This window comes from Mirounga angustirostris, unplaced genomic scaffold (assembly GCF_029215605.1).
Source record: "Mirounga angustirostris isolate CCGP_5_RB_7025 unplaced genomic scaffold, mMirAng1.0.hap1 SCAF_14, whole genome shotgun sequence".
Classification (NCBI taxonomy): Eukaryota; Metazoa; Chordata; class Mammalia; order Carnivora; family Phocidae; genus Mirounga; species Mirounga angustirostris.
The window spans coordinates 14001193-14022222 of record NW_026991722.1 but is presented as its reverse complement, the minus strand read 5'-3'; the positions used below and the strand labels follow the sequence as shown (position 1 = coordinate 14022222).

The 21030-nt window shown below is 38.0% G+C and overlaps 2 protein-coding genes across 15 annotated transcripts in view; one reads left to right on the top strand and one right to left on the bottom strand.

Annotated features, from left to right (window-relative positions):
• PIGN (phosphatidylinositol glycan anchor biosynthesis class N) overlaps positions 1-17934 on the bottom strand; it is a 110075-nt gene extending 92141 nt beyond the window's left edge. For 4 of the 10 annotated variants that reach the window (XM_045886606.3, XM_045886610.3, XM_045886609.3 and 1 more), the window contains exons 1-2: positions 17747-17933; positions 17476-17554 (exon numbers count right to left, since the gene is read on the bottom strand). The gene's annotated coding sequence lies outside the window, so the exon portion shown is untranslated. Of the gene's footprint in view, positions 1-212; positions 337-15439; positions 15528-17475; positions 17555-17746 lie in introns of all 10 variants that reach the window. The other 6 variants (XM_054510275.2, XM_045886608.3, XM_045886607.3 and 3 more) reach the window with 6 other exon arrangements.
• Positions 17935-18165: 231 nt separating this feature from the next.
• The window catches only part of RELCH (RAB11 binding and LisH domain, coiled-coil and HEAT repeat containing), a 108028-nt gene continuing 105163 nt past the window's right edge, over positions 18166-21030 (top strand). For all 5 annotated transcript variants that reach the window (XM_045886603.3, XM_045886602.3, XM_045886601.3 and 2 more), the window contains exon 1: positions 18166-18937. In XM_045886603.3, the coding sequence (XP_045742559.1) occupies positions 18409-18937 (529 nt within the window). In that variant the 5' untranslated portion in view covers positions 18166-18408. The remainder of the gene's footprint in view (positions 18938-21030) is intronic.

Genomic DNA, 21030 nt, shown 5'->3' with positions numbered 1-21030 from the left:
AAATCTTTAAAAAAAAAAAAAAAAAAAGAAAGAAAATGTACACTCATTAAAGGAACATTTTTAGTTCCCTGAACCAAAAAAAAAGTGGAGGTTATATTCATTCATTCAATTAAAATGTTCTTGCACATATTTTATACATAATTGTGTGTGGGGTACAATAGAGAACACCAAGAAGACATAGTCACAGATCTGATAAGCTTACACATACTTACAGAAGGAAAACTAAGCAACATGAAACATTTAAATAATACTGTAAGACAGTATGCCATTAACTGCCAAGATCAAGTCCATGGGAATGCTTTTCAAGCCAGTCTATACTTTTGTTGGTGAATCTCCCTGCAGATTAAAAACAACAAAGTACTCTTAACTTGTCTTTTTGTAATATAACTAACATTGGTTACATACAGTGACCCTTGGCTGAAAAACACCAAAGATGAAGTAATTTTAATTACAGACACATCTTATTCTTCCTGGCCTGAAGAATTATGTCATGGAAGAAAAGGGTGGCAAAAAAAAAAAAAAAAAAACCCTTATCAAAGTCAAGCACATCATAAAAAGAATATAAAATAAAGTAAATGGCCAAATTATGGGCCACTTTTTTTCCTGAGATTTAAGAGTCAAATAAGTATCAAAGATATTCCACAAAGTATAAAAGTCCCTTAGTGAGTAGATACTATTTTGCAACCTAAGGCAAAACTCTCAGAATAAATATTCTGCTTTTTCTACTACATATGAGCTTCAACTACACAGCAAGCACCATCTTAATAATGGTATTCTGAATATAAAAATAAAACAATCACAGGGTGCCAGGGTGGCAAAGTCAGCTGACTGTCTGACTCTTGGTTTCAGCTCAGGTTGTGATCTAGAATTGAGCCCCACACTGGGCTCCATGCTCAGCACAGAGTCTGCTTGAGATGCTCTCTCCCTCTCCCTCTGCCCCTACCCCTGCACTCTCTCTCTAAAATAAATGAATAAATCTTTTAAAAATTTTAAAAATTAAACAATCACTGTGGTAAGTTTGGAAAATATAGAAAAATTACTTATGATTTTACCATCTAAAGAAAAATCTGTTACATTTCTTAGTTTTTATCCAATCTACATTTTTATAAAGGCTCACAATTTCATGTATTGATTTCTTTATTATACATTAACACTTCTTTGTTATTTGAAAAAAACTCTTCTTACATCATTTACCATCACCACACTCTATTCAATGGGCACATCTTAATTTTCCTGATCACCTCCATACTACTAAACATTGAGTTGTTTTCCATTTTTTCATTATTAAAAATGTTAACATGATTAATTTAAATTTTAATGTAATTTTTATGCTTTTAGACATTTCACATTATGTGTTTTAAAATACTGCCTATAAATGCGATACTGAGTCAAAGGTATAAGCACCTTTAAGGCTTTTGATACACTGTATATGGAAATAATTATTTATTTTAAAGATTTTATTTATTTGCCAGAGAAAGAGAAAGTGAGCGCACAAGCAGGGGGAGTGGCAGGCAGAGGGAGAAGCAGACTCCCTGCGGAGTAAGGAGCCCGATACAGGACTCGATCCCAGGACCCTGGGATCATAACCTGAGCCGAAGGCAGACGCTTAACTGACTGAGCAACCCAGGCGTTCCCGGAAATAATTTTTTAGCTGAATACTGATTATCCTAATGATAAATTCATTTAGCACTTGCAATGTAGATTTCTCTTATTTCACAAGCCCTCCTAAAGAAAAAGCTAGCACTTCAAATAAACGCAGTATAACTAAATTTGATGAATTAACAAGACATTGAGAAGAATACTCTAAATGACAATATTTCAAATAGAGAAATTATTATTAACATCAGTGTTTCAAGAAAGGAAGCTGTGGTCAACTTTGTCAGATACAGTTAAGATTGGAGTAAGAGCAGGGCCACAGGTGACTTGGTTGCTGGAAGTTCTTGTTAACCTTACTGAGAAATTTCAACAGAGTAGTGAAGGCTGAGTCCTATCTAAAGCGCTTGTTTGAAAAGCCAAGAGGAGGCGAGGAAGGGAAAGACAGTGGAAAGCGCACAGCTCTTTGGGAGAGTGTTAACTCTGAAAAAAAGAAGGAAAACGCAAATTGACGTAGGGCCAATAGAGGGTTTTCTTTAGCTAGGAAATAGATTTAGATGTCAAGGAATGACTCTGAATGTAGAAAGAGATCAATGCTGCAGCAGCAAGCTGGAATAACGGTAGGAGTTAAAAATCCTTCTGATAGGGACGCCCTGGGTGACTCAGTCAGTTAAGCGTCTGCCTCCAGCTCAGGTCATGATCCCAGGGTCCTGCATCAGGCTCTTTGCTCAGCGGGGAGCCTGCTTCTCCCTCTGCCCCTCCCCCTGCTTGTGTCAAATAAATCACGAATAAATAAAATCTTTAAAAAAAAAAAAAAAAGAAGTTTGAAGAAGGATGCTTCTTTAAAAAAAAAAAAAAAAGTCCTTCTGATAGCCAGAAAAGATGACACCTAGGACACAAGTGGAGGAGTTGGCCTACTCCTGGTTTCCCTGGGATCTTCCTGCTTTGGGCTGAAGGTCTTGCTTCCCAGGAATGTTCAAACTGTCTCTGGTGTCTTTAGTTTGCTAGTCCTATGGCAGCCTGCTTTTCAACTTTCTTGCATCCTCTCAAAAGTCGCCTCCTCAGGATTTCTCTGACCACCCAGAAGTAGACCCCTCCCTCATTTTCCTTGATTTAAATACTCTTACATTCTGTATTTTTAAAAATACGTATCTAGCAGCCCATTTTTCAATGCTAACAAGGAGCCCTGTGATAATTCTTTCAGATCCAAAAAACTACTGTGTTTTTAATTTTTTTAAACATATGCATATTAAATTAAAATTACCTCTAGCTGCTTTTCTTTTTGGATATAAGGGCTCTCTGTCATGATAAATCCCACTTATTTAAACAAATGTTAATTATTTTAAGGTCAAGTCTTAACTAAATTTTTCGTGAAGCATTCTAAAGATTGGCACCTATTTTTAAATTTTTCAGGCAGAATGGACCCATTTTAAGTTTTACAAGTTTTGGCAAATATATACTCACATAACTACCCTAGAATATTTTCTCTCGAAGAAGTTCCCCCATGTCCCTCTGAAGATAATCCCTGCTCCACAGTCCTGACCATAAGCCATTGCTGATCTGTCTTCTGTGATTCTAGATTAATGCTGACTGTTCTAGAACATCACTGAGATGGAATCATGCAGTACGCAGTTTGTTGTATCTATTTTCATTCAACATAATGTTTTTTAGATTCATGCATGTGATTTAGTTGTTTGTTCCTTTTTAATATTAAGAAGTATTCCATTATATGGATATACTACAAATTGTTTCTCTCTTAAACTCTTAAAGGATATGTGAATTATTTCCAGTTTTTGGCTATTATAAATAAAGCTTCTTAGAGTAGTAAATGCACAAGACTTTATGTATTTGTGCTTTCATTTCTCTTGAATAAACATGCAGAATTAGAACTGCTGGGTTAAATGGCAAGCAGATGTTTAAATTTATAAAAGGAATTGTCAAACTTTTTCCAAGCTCTTTTACCTACCTGTTATACACACTGTTTTACACAATGTTGTTTCAGAAAGTGTTTTAAAACTTTACTTTATTGACAATCTATAATTTTGCTATAAATGCCATTTAAGAATTTACCCTAACTTTTAGAGTAAGTGTAATGTGCTTTATATTCTTTCATATATTGTGTATAATGTTTCTCCACAGTGAGAGTAGTCAATGATAGCACTAGCTACTATTGACTGAGTGCCTACTCTGCATCAGATCCTGCATCAGGGCTGGGGTACTTTACTTACATTATTTCCTCAAATCCTCAGAATCTGCTTTGTCAATGAAGCATTAGAACCCCAATTTTCATAGCAGGGAATTGAGTCTCACGGGGCCTAAGTGATGCTGCAAAGATCACACAGCTAGTAAGGGGAAGAGCTGAGATTTGAACTGGAGACCATAAGCTTTTTCTAACACTTATTCAGATGACCAGTGTGTCCAGACCTTATCTCAGTATCTTTCTTTGAGGGGCAGGATGGCATAATGGTAAAGAGGACATACCAAAGCATTCCACTGCAGGGATTCAAAACCTGCCTTCTCTACTTACTAGCCATGTGACTTAAGGCAAGTTATTTAATTTCTTTGTGCCTCAGTTTCATCAGTTAAATGGGGATAACACAATAGTACCTACTTGCTGGGGTATTATTAGAATTGAGTTAATATGGGGGCGCCTGGGTGGCTCAGTTGGTTAAGCATCTGCCTTTGGCTTAGGTCATGATCTCAGGGTCCTGGGATCGAGCCCTGCATCAGGCTCCCTGCTCAGTGAAAGGTCTGCTTCTCCCTCTCCCTCTGCCCCATACTGTGCTCACTCTCTCTCTCTCTCCCAAATAAAATCTTAAAAAAAAAAAAATTGAGTTAATATGTGTAAAATATGCAAAAGAGTGCCTACCATAGTCAGTACTCATTAAGTATTAGCTAATATTATTGTTCCTGATGTTCATGAAGTTGGATTGAGCATGTGAGAAAAACTTGTTTGCCACCCTTGCTGACTTTAAAATCTAATCTAATAGATGTAAATCAAGTCCCAAACTTTGTTTTATACCAAAGCATCAACTTTAGCGTCATTGCTCTACTGCTATTTTCCTTATCTATATGGGTATATATATATTTTTTTTAATTGTGGTAAGAACACTTAACATGGGAGACCTACCCTTTACATTTTCAAGTGTACAATACCGTATTGCTAACTATAGGCACAATGTTGTACAGACGTCTAGAACTTACTCATCTTGGGTAACTGAGATTTTATAGCTGTTGAACAACAAATCCCATTTCTCCTTCCCCCCAGACCCTGGCAACCATCATTCTACTCTCTGCTTCCATGAGCCTGAATCTTAGAAATCTCATGTAAGAAGAATCATGCAATATTTGTCTTTCTCTGACTAGCTTATTTCAGCTAGTATAATGTCCTCCAGGCCAGAAATGTCTGATAGCCCCAGTTGCTCCATATATTTGCCAACAAAATTTGGTACTGTAGCCTGTTTAATTTTGCCTTTTCTGTATGTGGGAGTGTACTTGTAACCTACTGACGTTTTAATTTACATTCCCCTGATAATCAATGATGCTGAACAACTTCTCATGTGTTTAATGGACATTTTTTTTTAATACTCTTTTTTTCCCCCTTTTCATTTTTAAGTGTTTTTCAAAGAGCAGTACTTTTCAATTTTGGTTAAGTTCAATTAATTTTTCTTTTGGTTACCTATTTTGTGTCCTACATAAGGAATTTTTGTAAATGATAGCACTTTCTTTAATACAGATTTTTAATACTTGTTATTTGAAAATAATTTCAAACTGAGCAAAAAGTTGCAAGCATAATGGTACAAAAACCCATAAACCCTTTAGCCACATATATCTATGCTAACATTTCTGTTGGCATTGTCATTTTTTCTCTTTCCTCTCCTGTCCCTGCTTTGTCTATCTTACCCCTCATGCGTGTACACACATACATGTGTGTGTGCATGTGTGTAAAATCACATAATATTGTTTCAGAACCATTTGAAGATAAGTTACATACACTATGGCCCTTAACCCCTAAATACTTCAGTGTTTATTTCCTGAGAACAATGATACTCTCTTATATACCGACAGCCAACTGTCAACTTCAGTAAATTCAAAGTCGGTACTTTAACTCATCTACCATTCTGTACTCCACAATTTTTTTGAAGTGCCCCAATAATGTTCTTTATAGCATTTTTACAGCTCTACTGAGGCATAACTGGTCTAAAACAGACTGTACAGATTTAAAATGTACAATAAACACAGTCAAGATAACGAACACACCCATAACCCTCAAAACTTTCCTCATGCTTGTGTAATTCACCCCTACATATTTTATATATTTTTATATTATTGTAAATGATATTTTGTATTTCAATTTCCCCTTGTTAGTTCTTAAATCATGGATTTTTATACATTCACCTTGTATTCTGCAACACTGACAAACTGTTATATGGTAGCTTTATTATGTAGATACCTTTTGATTTTCTACAGAGATAATTATATCACCTATGAATGAAGGACTTCTTCCTTGTCATTATAAATGTCTTTTATTTTTGTCTCATGCTTACTGTACTGTCTAGGACCTCTAGTATGATGTTGAACAGAAATGGTAACAACAGAAATCCTTGCCTTCCAATCCTAGGGTGAAAGTTGTCAGTTTTCCAGTTTGGGGAAATTTCCTTTATTAAGTTAAAGAAGTTCACTTTCACTCCTATATGTGTAGTTTAAAATCATGAATGAATGCTGGATGTTGTCAAATGCTTTTCATTGGATCTATTGAGATGATCATGATCATTTGGTTTTTCTATTTCAGTCTCTTAATGTAGTGAATTACACTGATTGAATTACAAATGTTAAACCAAGCTTGCATTCCCAGGATAAACCCTACTTGGTCATTAAGTGTTATCCTTTCTATGGACCGTTAGATTTCATTTGCTAAAATATTATTTAGCATTTTAAAGCAATGTTTATGAAAAGATATCAGACTCTAATTTTCTTGTCTTGTAATGTCCTTCTCTGGTCTTGGTATCAGACACTGAGTTGGGAAGTGTTGCTACCTCTTTTATTTTTTTGGAAGAGTTTGTGTAGAATTTGTATTATTTCTTCCTTCATTGTGTAACAGAATTCACTGGTGAAACTACTGGCTTTGTGAGAGGTTTTTAACTATAGATTCAATTTCTTCATATATATATAGGGATATTCAGATTATTTACTAACTGTTGAGTGAGCTTTGGTAGTTATACCTTTTAAGAAATTTGTCGATTGGGCACCTGGGTGGCTCAGTTGGTTAAGCGACTGCCTTCGGCTCAGGTCATGATTCTGGAGTCCCGGGATCGAGTCCCGCATTGGGGTCCCCGCTCAGCAGGGAGTCTGCTTCTCCCTCTGACCCTCCTCCCTCTCGTGTTCTCTCTCATTCTCTCTCTCGCAAAAAAAATCAAAAAAAAAAAAAAATTTGTCGATTTCAGGGCACCTGGGTGGCTCCGTCGGTTAAGCGACTGCCTTCAGCTCAGGTCATGATCCTGGAGTCCCGGGATCGAGTCCCACATCGGGCTCCCTGCTCAGCAGGGAGTCTGCTTCTCCCTCTGACCCTTCCCCCTCTCATGTGCTCTCTCTCTCTCTCATTCTCGCTCTCTCAAATAAATAAAATCTTAAAAAAAAAGAAATTTGTCAATTTCATCCAAATTGTTAAATTTATTGGTTTAAAATTATTCATAATATTATATTCAATTATTTTCCTTTTTTTTCTATTTCCCATTCCAGGACACAATCTGTCAGGTATCATATTTAGTTGTTCAAAGTAAGTCGCTTTTCAAGTACTTAATTCATTTCAGTTAGATCTTAAACTCTAGTCAGAGCTAAAGCACATATGATATATTTGGATGTACAGAAGCTCACACTGGTTTATTCTTTTTAAAAGATTTTATTTATTCATTTGACAGAGAGAGAGAGAAAGAATGCAACCGGGGGGAGGGGCAGAAGAAAAGGGAAAAGCAGGCTCGCCGCTGAATAGGGAGCTAGATGCGGGGCTCAATCCCAGAACCCTGGGATCATGACCTGAGCCGAAGGCAGAGAGACGCTTAACCAACTGAGCCATCCAGGCACCCCAAGCTCACATTGATTTAAAGATCTTCGCTTTATCATGGAAACATTAATACTTCCTATCATGGTTATAAATAAGCAAACATCTATGTCATTTCCCACTTTAATTTGCATTTACGAATAACTCCCTGGAATTAATGTTCTTTCTTTTTTTCCCCATTGCTATTACACAGCTTTTCTGAATAAAGTATCAAAGTCTATGTGTTAAAAGAACATATAAATTTTCCACTACCCAAAAGCTTACTGAAGTAGTCAAACAAAAATTTTATTTGAGAATTTTGACCTTTCTAGAGCTGTAAGAGTCAAAGTAAAAAATCACACTCTTGTTATGTAAGAACAGCAGGATCCCAGTCAAGTCACTCCCTGTCTTAGTTTCCTTATCCATAAAAAAAAGATACCATCAGCCTTATTCCATGGCAGGAGTCTAGTGGGAAGTAACTTAAGACATGGCACCATACAAATGCAAAGCACTAATAATACTCTAGATTATAAAGCACTCGATTTTTATTTTTATTTTTTAAATCAAACTCTAAACAGTTGAGTTTACATTATTTTACAAGAAAGCAATAAGAAAAAAAAGGTATACTGTATTTTCCTGTTCCAGTCAAATCAATTTCATAACTTCTTGATTACAGACTTGTAATATTCATTACCACCAAATATTAATGATACAAACACTATATATTTATTTAATATTTCTCAGTGCCCAGTTGGGTTCTCTTTTTCTCTTTCTTTTCTTTCTTTCTTTCTTTCTTGAGAGAGTGGAGGGGAGGGGCAGTGAGGGAAAGAGAGACTCTTAAGCAGGGTCCACACCCAGCGCAGAGCCCTACATGGGGCTGGATCCCACAACCCTGAGATCATGACCCCAGCTGAAATCAAGAGTTAGTTGCTCAACTGACTGAGCCACCCAGGCACCTCTGGGTTCTATTTTCAAAAGGGCTTGGTTTCTCACTTCTCCACATTCACAACCACCGCATAAGTTCATCAAGTCCTCACCTGGACCACTTCAACAACCTACAAATGGGTTTCCCTACTAAACTATATAATACAAATTCTTTCCTTCCTCAAAGTAATGATCTTATATATTGCACTCTACAAATCATACTAAATTTCACTGGTCATTATATTTTATTCTAATGGGTCTTTAGGAATTTTATACATAGGCCTTAACCCTAAAACTCATGTACTTTCTAACCCATTTTCAAGTGATCCTTAGTTTTAAATAATTTATATCAATATAAGAAAGATAAGGTGACATGAGAGTATCTAAAAGAATTCCAGGATGGAAAATCAAATGAGAATATAGCTGATGTTTTTTCTCAAAAATCACGTTAGAGATAATTACTTCATCAGGTAATAACTTAAGGATCTCCACCAGAATGCAATAAGAGATTAATGACCTTGGAATCTCACACCTCTTCTACAGAAGAATTCCAATTAATAAATGTAGAAGGAATGAGAAAAATATATAAAATTACAACTAGACAAACACCACAGTAATACTTATTACCACCAAGATGCATTGATAAATGCTAAACTCAGTGGGTGAAAGTTTGAGGCAAACAGGATATTTGCAGTCTCAAAGAAATCTCTCCCAAATATATATATAATTATAAAGGGAAAAACACTAACTTAAAATGAAGAAACCCCTCAGACACCACCTTACCAATTGGTCAAAGTTAACATAACCAGTAATAAGACACATTAACATCATGTAACCCTAATATGGTGCACTAAGAAAGACACGACATGGTATATTTTTGGCAAAAGAATATGTGGTGTTCTTGCCAAAAATGCTAACCTTGATCTATTCATGGGAGTATATCAGACAGACTCAAATCTAGAACAGTCTGGAAAATAATGAAGCAGTACTCTTCAAAAGCATCATGGTCATGAAATACAAGGAAAGACTGAGGAACGGTCGTAGGTAGAATGAAGGCTGAAGAGACATAACCAAATACAGTAAGGAAACCTGGGCTGGATCCTGGGTCAGAAAATAGACAATAGCTGTGCCTGGGTGGCTCAGTCGGTTAAGCGTCTGCCTTCGGCTCAGGTCATGATCCCAGGGTCCTGGGATCGAGCCCTGCATTGGGCTCCCTGCTCCGCGGGGAGCCTGCTTCTCCCTCTCCCTCTCCCCCTGCTTGTGTTCCCTCTCTCGCTGTGTCTCTCTCTTTCAAATAAATAAATAAAATCTTAAAAAAAAAAAAAAAGAAAATAGACAATAGTGGAAAAACTGGTGAATTTCAACTAAGAACTGTAGATTAGTTAATAGTTTTTTACAAATGCTAATGTCCTGGTTTTGATAACTATACTGTGGTTTTATAAGATGTTTACATTAGGTGCAGTGTGAAGGGTGTACGATAACTCTCTGTACTATTTTTGAAACTTTTCTATGGATCTAAAAATAGAGTAGGAAAAAAATTAATTTGAAGCCTGAGTCTGTACTCAAAAGATAACACTGACTAGCGTCATAGTTATAACAACCACAAATTTTTGTGGACAGCTCTGATTTCATATAACCTGTGTTCTTGTAAATAAAGGTTATTTATTAAGCTCAAAGACTTTAAGTGTTTACATCAGCATAAACCATACTAAAGAGCTTATTATTTAAAGATGGTGTTTCGCAGTTCTCTTAGGCTCTGTTTACCTGCCATGTGAAGAGTAAATATTGCCAGTTAAAACTGTAAGGAAGTAGCTGAGACCTGCACACAACAGAGTATTACCAGGTAAACTATTAAGCCAGGTTATTAACACTAATTCATTTGTTTCTTTATACTTATTATTTTGCGATGTATATTTTTTTCATCATAATGTATGTCACTTTCAAGTGAAAACTATATGTGACTTTACAAATGCCATAAAAGAATTAATTTTCAGATTTCCTCATGGATAGTAGACCAACAGAGGTTGTTAGTTATTTAGATGACTCGTACCCAGCTATACACTTGAGAATAATGCAATTTTTTTCTTCATATCTAATGTTCTTTATCTGTTCCAGCATACCACAGTACAGTTACTTATGACGTCTCCTTAGGCATCTCTTGGCTGTGACAATTTCTCAGAGTTTGCTTGTTTTGATGACTTTGCGAGTTCCGAAGAGTACTAGTCAGGTATATTTTAGGAGACTCCTATAGGAATTTGTTTTTCTCATGATTAGGATGGAGTTATGGAAGAGGAGAGGAAGAGGGAGGAAAACTACATGTGTAAGGTGCCACTTTTATCACATCTTACCAAGGGTGTATGCCATCAATATGGCTTATCACAAGTGATATTAAACTTGATCATCTGGACAAGGTAGTGTTTGTCAGGTTTCTCCACTATAAATTTAATGATTGCATATTGTACTCTTTGGAAGGGTAAGGAGTTATACTGAGTTATACTCTATCTTCTGAGAGCACAAAGTACCTACATAGATTATTTGAATTCTTTTATAGGGAGGGTATACATTTTAAACTCAGTCAATTATGGGATTAAAAGCTGTCATTCTACAAGATTAGATTAACAATATAATCACCAATATTTGCACTCATGCTTTCCCCATCCTACTTAGAAAATAATTTTTATCAGTATACATGCAAAGCCATTGTTCCTTTTATGAACCCATTCTAGCCAGCACTATCAAAAACTTATAAATTATTTTAAAGATTTAGACATATATTCTATTATATGACTATACTACAATTTATTTGAAAATTATCTTGATAGACATTGTCCCTAACTGTCATTACTACAAAGAATGCTGCAATTTAGCCTATCTCTCATGGTCAATTGGGAGATTTTCAGAATTACAACAGAAGGATGATCCATCACAAAATTAATTTGGTGGACTGCAATTAGCTTCTTTAAAAAAAAAAGAAATAGAATAGAATAGGATAGGATAGAGAATACATCACAATAAAGTACCTCAGAAGTAGGAAGGTAAATTATTGTTTTGAAAAAGTATTTTAATTTTTCTCTGTGTGCACATGCATGCATATGCATTGTATGAACATAGCACGTGGTAGTGAAAAAAATGTATTTCAAACTATTTTACATACCAGTAAGTTTGAAAATTATCTCTATTAAGTGGAATTGCTGGAATAAACCTATATTCTCAACTTTACAAGACAGTAGCAAAGTGTCAATAACAATTTAGATGCATACCAGCAGTGTATGAGAATTCCTATTTTCTCTAAATCCCCACAATTGACTGGTATTATCATATTTACCTTATGCCAACCTACACAGGATGAAATGGCATCCTGTTGTTTGAGTATCTATTTGCCTGATTACTAGTGAGGGTGAACATCGTTTCATGTTTTTACTGGCCAGTTGGGTTTCCTATCCTTTCAACTGTGTGTCCATATCCTTTGATCAAATAGTATTACACTTGTTGGCCTTTTTTCTTTGACTTGTACATTATATTATATGCATGTGTATCTGCGTATCTCTCTCTCTATAGATATAAATAGACATATATATTTATTTGCACCATACATCCAAATAAAGCAAACAAATTTGTTTATGGTGCTTTTTTTTTAAATAGAACTTTTATAACTTTAATACAGTGTAATTTACCAAATTTATCCTTATGAAGTTTTTTCGTGTTTTCCATAAGAAAACGTTCCTCGTTTTTATGTCACATAAAAATAGTTTTAAATTAGAACTAAATTCGGGCGCCTGGGTGGCTCAGATGGTTGGGCGTCTGCCTTCGGCTCAGGTCATGATCCCAGGGTCCTGGGATCGGGTCCCACATCGGGCTCCCTGCTCCTTGGGAGCCTGCTTCTCCCTCTGCCTCTCTCTCTCTCTCTCTCTGTCTCTCATGAATAAATAAATAAAATCTTTAAAAAATAAATAAATAAATAAATAAATAAATTAGAACTAAATTCTAAGTTTTAGATTCTTACTTTTCACAGGTCATTATCTACAATTTATTTGTACGTGGTGTGAGACAGAGATCTAGGTTGAATTTTTTTTTTTTTAAAGATTTTATTTATTTGAAAGAGACAGACACAGTGAGAGAGGGAACACAAGCGGGGGGGGGCGGGGGAGTGGGAGAGGGAGCCCGATGCGGGGCTCGATTCCAGGATCCTGGGATCATGACCTGAGCCAAAGGCAGACGCTTAATGACTGAGCCACCCAGGCGCCCCTCTAGTTTGAAGTTTTTTTTTTTTAAAGATTTTATTTTTATTTATTTGAGCATGAGAGGGGGGAGGGTCAGAGAGAGAAGCAGACTCCCTGCTGAGCAGGGAGCCTGACGTGGGACTCGATCCCGGGACTCCAGGATCATGACCTGAGCCGAAGGCAGTCGCTTAACCAACTGAGCCACCCAGGCGCCCTAGTTTGAAGTTTTTAACCAACTGACAAAAGCACTAGTATAGCTACCATTTTTGACTGTATTAAGGTAAATTCCATATCAAATACAAATACAGGCAAAAAACTTTAAATGCAATTCTTGTCTGTTACTCTTTGTATCATAAAAATTGGAAACAGTATTTAACAATAGGAACAGATAGTTTTTGTTCGATGAAACATTATACAGTACTGAAAATGAGTTAAGTCACACCTGTGCCAAGGATATATCTCACAAATAAAGGATTAATAAAGAACGTATTTAAAGGCATTGGCTGCCCTTTTCTCCCCAACACAGCCAAACTTTTTGAAAATAATATGATCTCTTTTTTCCTGATCCTGTAAATCTCAAACAACTTGAGCCTTTGTTTTCCATTACATCAGAGAAAAAGCTTTCACTAATGTAATGTAGCCAATATTGCAAAATCCAGTGGCTTTATTTTAGTCTTCTATCTTCCATTCAATTTGTCTTCCTTAACCATGACTTCTTTCTTAAATAGCTGTCATTTCTTAGCTTTTGTGAACATTGCTCCAGTTTTCCTCCTACTTCTCTGCCCAATATAGAAAGGTCTCTATTTGGTCATTGAATTTTGGAGTTACTCAAAAGTTGGTCCTAAGGCTTCTTTTATTCTCACTCTTGTACTTTCTGTCTAGACTTTTTTTTTTAAGATTTTATTTTTAAATAATCTCAACACCCAACATGGGGCTCAAACTCACAACCCCAAGATCAAGAGTTGCATGCTCCACCAACTGAGCCAGCCAGTACCCCCCCCCACTCCCCCTTCCCATCTAGGCTTTTTGGACCATACCCTTGGTGTCAGCTAACACCTATATGTGAAAGTCTTAACAAACAGCTCCAAATCCATATATGTAATTCCAACCTTAACAGATCCACCTGAGACACAAACTGAGTATGTTTAAAACCAAACTCATGATATTCCCCCATGAACCTTGTTTAGGTAGTAAGCCTCCTAACTCCCTAGTGTTTACAATCTCAGGAGATGGCACCACCTTCCACTCAGGTGTACCAATCAGAAAACTAGCAGTCATTCTTTATACCCCATTCTTCAGCTGTATAGCCACGTATTATTTTTTTATTTTGCTTTTTTCAAAATGCAAATAGGAACATCTCACCGTTTGGGTAAAACCCTTCAGTGTCTCTCCATCATAATCAAAACTAGAATCCTTAATACAACACACAAGGTGTTACATGAACTGGTCTCTGCCTCCCTTTCTAGCCTTGTCTCATGGCATTCCCCCTTGCTTTATGGCATCTCACCACACTGGGTCTTTTTTATGTACGTAGCCCATGCTTCCTACTGTTATTAAGACCTCTGCATAAATGCACTTCCAACCCACCCTCCATCCTCTCTCACTCCATTGTCTCATGACTTCTCCTTGCACTTTCAAGCGTCACTTCCTCAGGGACTATGCAGTCCAAACCAAAAACCAAAACCTTTACTTCAAGTTTATAAGTACATACCTCTGTTTTTACCATTTGGATTAATGTCTGTCTCTGTCACTTAATTGTAATTCCATGACAGCAAGACAGAGTTCCTCCAGCACTCATCACAGTCCTACGCGCTTAGTAAGGACTCAAATGTGTGCTGAAGAAATTATTTAGGATTATTCTCTCAAAGGTACACGTAATATGCACTATAGCCACTAGAGGCTGCCTTGCTTCTCTTTTTATTCCTCCAGAACAAACACTTGAACTGTGAAGATTCAGGATACTTAAAAAACAAAACAAAAACCAAACTTATATGCTTGAGTCATTTACTATACATAAAATTGCAGTGATTCCAAAATATCGTCCTTCACATACTACCTATTTTATTATCGCCAAGCACATGTATATTAAGCAATATTATTACCTAACATTTCTCTTTAAAGAGAATCACATTTTATTCAGATTTACTGAAGAAAATTTTGTCATGGTTGAATCGTTTGGAAACCTCTCAAAATAAATGAATAACTACTAAAAATCTTAAAAGACACATATCCATGTACCAATAAGTTATTTAGCTTATACCTGTGGAATGTTTACATGTATTGAAAAACAATTTAAAAATTAGATTATTTCTAAAATTTCACATCAACCAAAAATTTGCATTTAAAATGTTACCTGTGGTTATTTTAAGACTATTAAAGCCAAAAATTAGTTTTTAAGCCCTAAAATTTGAAGTATTTAAAAGAAAAAGCAATCTTTAACGTTTCATTGCTAAGATACAAAGTTCAATGACTATCCTCATTATCCAAACTTTAGCTGCAAAGACCTACATTAATGCAAATTTTGCTAAGTAGAAAATTTCCCAACCATATTAATAATTATTATAAGTAGAGATTAGCAATTATTAATATTCTAGTATGTGCTACTTCTTAAGCACTTTTATTGATAAGTAAACCTCAATGTACCGTGGAAAAGAAAAGTACTTACTGAGAAAATTGGCCAGTTGATTTGTCATGGGCTTGGAAGGTCATATAAATAAGTCCATGATTACAGGATACGAAGTAGAATCAGGAAACTAAAGATTTATATAGGAAGTCAATCATGGAAGCACTTCTACGTCTAACTTCTTACAACTCTCTGAGAAAATATATTTTAAATCTATTTTCTTTTTTTTTTTTAAGATTTTATTTATTTATTTGACAGAGAGAGAGAGACAGCGAGAGAGGGAACACAAGCAGGGGGAGCAGGAGAGGGAGAAGCAGGCTTCTTGCCGAGCAGGGAGCCCGATGCGGGGCTCGATCCCAGGACCCTGGGATCATGACCTGAGCCGAAGGCAGACGCTTAACGACTGAGCCACCCAGGCACCCCTAAATCTATTTTCAACTTACATTTTAGAAATCAGACCCTAAATTAAAGATACTCCCTTTGTACCCTACTGACTTAATTGCTTTTTCCAGCTTTAGCTGTTGGATAGTTGATATTTGTCTTGTTTTATTTTTAAAAACATCTCAAATACTTTCAATATATACTAATATTGCACTATCTATAACTGACTATAATAACATTTATGATGTACTAGGTACCAGGCATTGTGACAAGCACATTCCTAACTCTGTGTACTTTCATTAATCCCCTTGACAGATAAATGTTAAGTGAGACTAAGAGAAGTTAAATAACTTAAGGTGTTACTGCAAATAATTGGTAGAATTGGAATATGAACTCTAGGCACTTCTACCAGACAAGGACAATCTTCAGGGACCCTAAGTGCAGGAGATTTCTAAAAGTTCCATTACAGAGATGGAAATATTGTATATATATAACCCATTTCCAATCATGCCCTTTCCATGCCATTCACTAATCCCTCCCATTTCTCCATTCCAAAAATTGATTCCATTTTCAATCTCTCTGGCAAACTAAACTACAGTAAGTATTAGCAATCCTTTTTGCTAATAAATAGTAACAGATACAGCATTGGCTATTTTGATACTATTTTCCTAAGATCGGGGATTTTTTTCATGTTTTTCTTCAATATATATACATCACAGAAAAATATTTAGAATTCGAACATTAGGAGCTAATATTCTATAAAAAAATATTTTGAATTCTTAGTACTACATTGTAAAAAAAAAAACTTTCCAGCAAAAACAGAAGAAAAAACCCAAAGCCTCACTGAAATGAAAATTTTAGTTTCCTGAGCCTGGGTAAACTGAAATTAAAGTCTACACTTAACTATTGGCATACTTTTACGTGTAAGCCAATAACCTGACCTATGGTTATATAAGAATGATCTATTTTTATTTTTCCACAGAGCTAAAGGAGATACTTTACTACTTCAGTGTAATATGTAACTCACCTGATAACAAAATTACTACTACCTATTTATTTTGGTGTTTACAGGGAGCTACAGAGAAAGAAAGGAAATTTAAAACCTTGCAAAAGCAGCAATTTATGTGTGAAGAAAATAGGTCTTAGAAATAGCATCCCAATACTGTTTGTTGACTAGAAACTAACATCCTCTTTACCACCTTGGACTGTAATCAAGGAATGACAAAAAAGATAAAGGTGGAACTTCCAAATTTAGTATAGTTACTCTATGTGCTAACATTTGATAAAGGAAATTAAAACTGTGCAAAGCATCCAAGCTTTAAAATAAATATGTTCCACAGTCAGTATCTTGATTCCAGCCTAAATGGCCAAGTCAGAAAGACTGGAAGGCTAGTGGGAGAAGAATGGCTTTGCACCTAAGAAAACTGACTTTAAAGTTCCTTTGAATACTTATTAATGGAGTTGACTTGACCAAGTCGTTGAATGTTTCTAGGCTTAAGTTTGCATTCTCTCTCTACTGATGAGGCTGCATTTGACATTCTGAAGGGTCCCTGCTGTGCAAACTGTGTTTTAAATCCTAAGTGCTCATTCAGGGTATCTAGCCGCAAATCCAACGACATCCAAAACTCACGAGTTCTGTCTGGTTACTTCCTCCACCTCCCACGCCCCAGCACACCCCGCCCTATTATAGCACTAACTCGGTGGCTAGAAGGCGGTCTTCCAGAAGTTCAAGCAGACGGTGTTGTCGCCAGGCCTCCGGAGCGAGCAGGCACTTGGCTGGGAAGGGAAGAAAAAGGAAGTCAAATTCTAACTACTGCCCTGGGCACCTGCTACACGGGCGAAGACAGTATCACCAACTGGCAGCAAACAACGAGAAAAAGTGAAAAGTGCTAAGGAAGCAGCGCGCCCGCGGGCGTGAGGCCAGTTTCGGTGCCACCGCACCTCTGCGCTCTGGTCCCCGGGCTTTACCTGGGGCTTTTCCGGGTCAGGCGTTATCTCGGGAATGAGGCCTCCTCAGCGCAAAGGCAGGCTGCAGCTCTCCGGCAGAGCTCCCCTCTGACCCCTGAAAGGAGAGCCAAGAGAACGTTCCCGAGCCACCGTCATAACTGCCTCTCAACGGCGGAACGCCCCCGAAACCTACCTGCCGGGTGACTGCTCTCGCGATAATTCTAGAGCCAGTCCTCTGTAACTCCAGCCCCTCCCTCCTCCTCTGGCCAATCAAACAGGAGTGGGGGCGGGGTTTTTCCTTTGAGCGGGGAGCGGGGCTTTCAATATTCGCTCTCTGGTGTTGAGAACGGGCGGGGCTGGGGCGGGGCTGGGGCGGGGCTGGGGCGGGGCTGGGGCGGGGCTGGGGCGGAGAGAGGGGCAGGACTCGCACGCTTTCTCGCGAGATTGAGACCAGGAAGACGCCTGCGAAGCCCCGCTGCTGGTGCAGCAGTGGCTGAGGTAGCGGGTGCTGTTGCGTCCGGACATTCTGTCTCCGAGCCTACTCCCGGTCTCTGGGTGGGGAGGTGAGACGTGACCAGGCCAGGGTTCTGGAGGTGCGCAGTGCCCGCTGAGGCTGAGGGGGAATCCAGGCTGCGGCCTGTCAGAGCTAGTCAGGGAGGCGCCCACAGTCCTGACAGGATAAGATGGCGGCGATGGCGCCTGGAGGTAGTGGCAGTGGCGGCGGCGGTGTGAATCCATTTCTCAGCGATTCGGACGAGGACGACGACGAAGTAGCGGCGACTGAGGAGCGGCGGGCAGGACTTCGACTGGGTACCGGGAGCGGCCTAGATCCTGGCTCTGCGGACTCGCTATCGCCCCAAGATCCCGTGGCCTTAGGGAGCAGTGCGCGGCCAGGGCTCCCTGGGGAGGCGTCGGCGGCTGCGGTGGCACTGGGGGGCTGTGGGGAGACCCCTGCCCGATTGTCAATTGATGCGATCGCGGCTCAGCTGTTGCGCGATCAGTACTTGCTGACCGCCCTGGAGCTGCACACCGAGCTGTTAGAGAGCGGCCGCGAACTGCCTCGGCTGCGCGACTACTTCTCCAATCCAGGCAACTTCGAAAGGCAGAGTGGGACCCCGCCGGGGATGGGGGCGCCGGGGATTCCTGGAGCAGCTGGCGTTGGAGGCGCAGGAGGTCGGGAACCGAGTACGACGTCTGGCGGGGGACAGCTCAGTAAGTGAACGCAGCCTGTCACTCCCGCAGGGTGGTTGGGATTGTCGGGGAGGGGGTATTTCTGGGCAGGTAGTGAGTATTAGAAACATTTGAGAGAGAGAGAGAGTTGGGGGGGTGAGTCTTTTGCGGTGGAAGCAAAGGGATCTGGCAGCGACTGTTCTGTGTGTGTGTCTGCAACCTTTAGCTGGCCGTCGACTTGCTCCTGGTTCCTCTGTTGGCTTCGGTATCTAAAAAATATCCAGTTTCCAGTTCGCGGACTGTAGAAGGCTCCTTGCAAACTGGCTTATCGCTTAATCGTTTTTCTTTTTCCTCCAATCTCCTGGATAGCCTCTACCAGGAAATAGTGTTTCTTAAATTGCTTGCAGTAATTTCTTGACTCAAAGTCAAGAGGGAGAAAAGAATAGAAAATGTTCTCTCCGCACAGTCAGATCCCCTAAAGTCCTTTTTCTTTGGAATGACTTTCTCACTCAAAAATTCGGTTTTCTGCTGGCCAAAATGTGTTGTGTTTAAGTAAAGTCAATTTAATTCCATTCCGATGCCTTAATTGCAAGAAGTTTCCAAAATGACAAAATCTAAGGAGCAGGGTGGACAAGTTTTGCCTGTCGTCTGTCTTGTGATCCCACTATCTCACAGGCTTTTTTTCTCTACATAAGTTAGGAATTTACTTTTTTACCGTGTTATAATCATTCTTAGCAGTACAGAGTAATCGTTTACCCCATCCATCATATATTTATAAGTGCTTCTTTTGGCTTGAAAACATACTATCAAGGATGTGTTCTGGATTCCCGTATCCTCTTTTGGGAGGCATCTTGGATTTTCCCTTACGAATAGTACGAGGTTTAGTGTATCAGATGAGCCCAACTGGAATTTACTAACAAATGTTAAATGTACAATTTTTCAATTGTAGTCTAATTGATTATTTTGTCTTTGTACTTTTGAATGGTGTCAGAGACTTCTATTGCCAAATCTAGATGTAGTGCAAGTGCAAAGAGTACATTTTCTATCCAGGTAAATCCTAGGCAGATTTCCTCTTTGATACAGAATTTTCTCAGTAGGTATAACTTTCTTACTCAGTATGTAGATAATCATCTTTTCAGGAAGAGATTTTCTCATTGCTGGACAGCCTAAATGTCACCTTTGTCAATGCTTCCCACACTCCCCATGTTTAATTAGTTGCTTCTTTCTTTCTTTCTTTCTTTTTTCTTTCTTTCTTCCCTTAGTTGCTTGTTTCATTGTGCTTTCATGTGTAAACTATAGTCGCTAATTGTTTTGTATTTGATTTGTTGACAATATCATTTTTCTCCATTAGATAGTCACTTCTTGAGGTACATCTTCCTATTCCTCACACTTTGTACAGACCCTGGCCAGTTGTTGAACATAATTTAATTGCATCTGCTATGTTTTTCTCCCATATTAATATAATGAAATAGGTTATTCCTTACTTCATGACTTTATTGTATTTGAAAGAATTTCTTCACCACCTTATTACAGTTTGATATCACTGTTCATACTGAAAATTTCTCATTAAAACTTTTTGTATCTAGAAATAGTTATGGGGCGCCTGGGTGGGTCGGTTGGGCATCAGACTCTTGGTTTAGGCTGTGGTTGGGGGGTGATTGCTGGTGGTGAAATCCAGCCCTGCATAGGGCTACCTGCTCAGCGGGGAGTCTGCTTAGGATTCTCTCTCCCTCTCTCTCTCCCCCCTTCCCCTGCACACGTGTGTGTGCATTCTCTCTCTCTCTCTCTCAAATAAATAAATCTTGTAAAATTTATTTAAAGTTCTAAATTCTAATAAAATTTAAAACTCTAAAATTTCATTCTCTCTCAAATAAATAAATCTTTTAAAAAAAGATACTTATATTTATAATTTAGACTCTAAGTAGCATTTTCAAGTTAATACAAAGGAAATGAGCAAAAGAGGAAAAAAAGTAAGTTATCTGTAATCTCACCGATACTATTTGCCTAACCTGTCTTTTCCATGCATATATTTTAAAAAGCAAAATTCAATTACACTATTTTATATAACTTTATATTTTATATAGCTTTATATTGTCAGGCACTATAATTTTTACCATCAACTTTGATGTAAGATT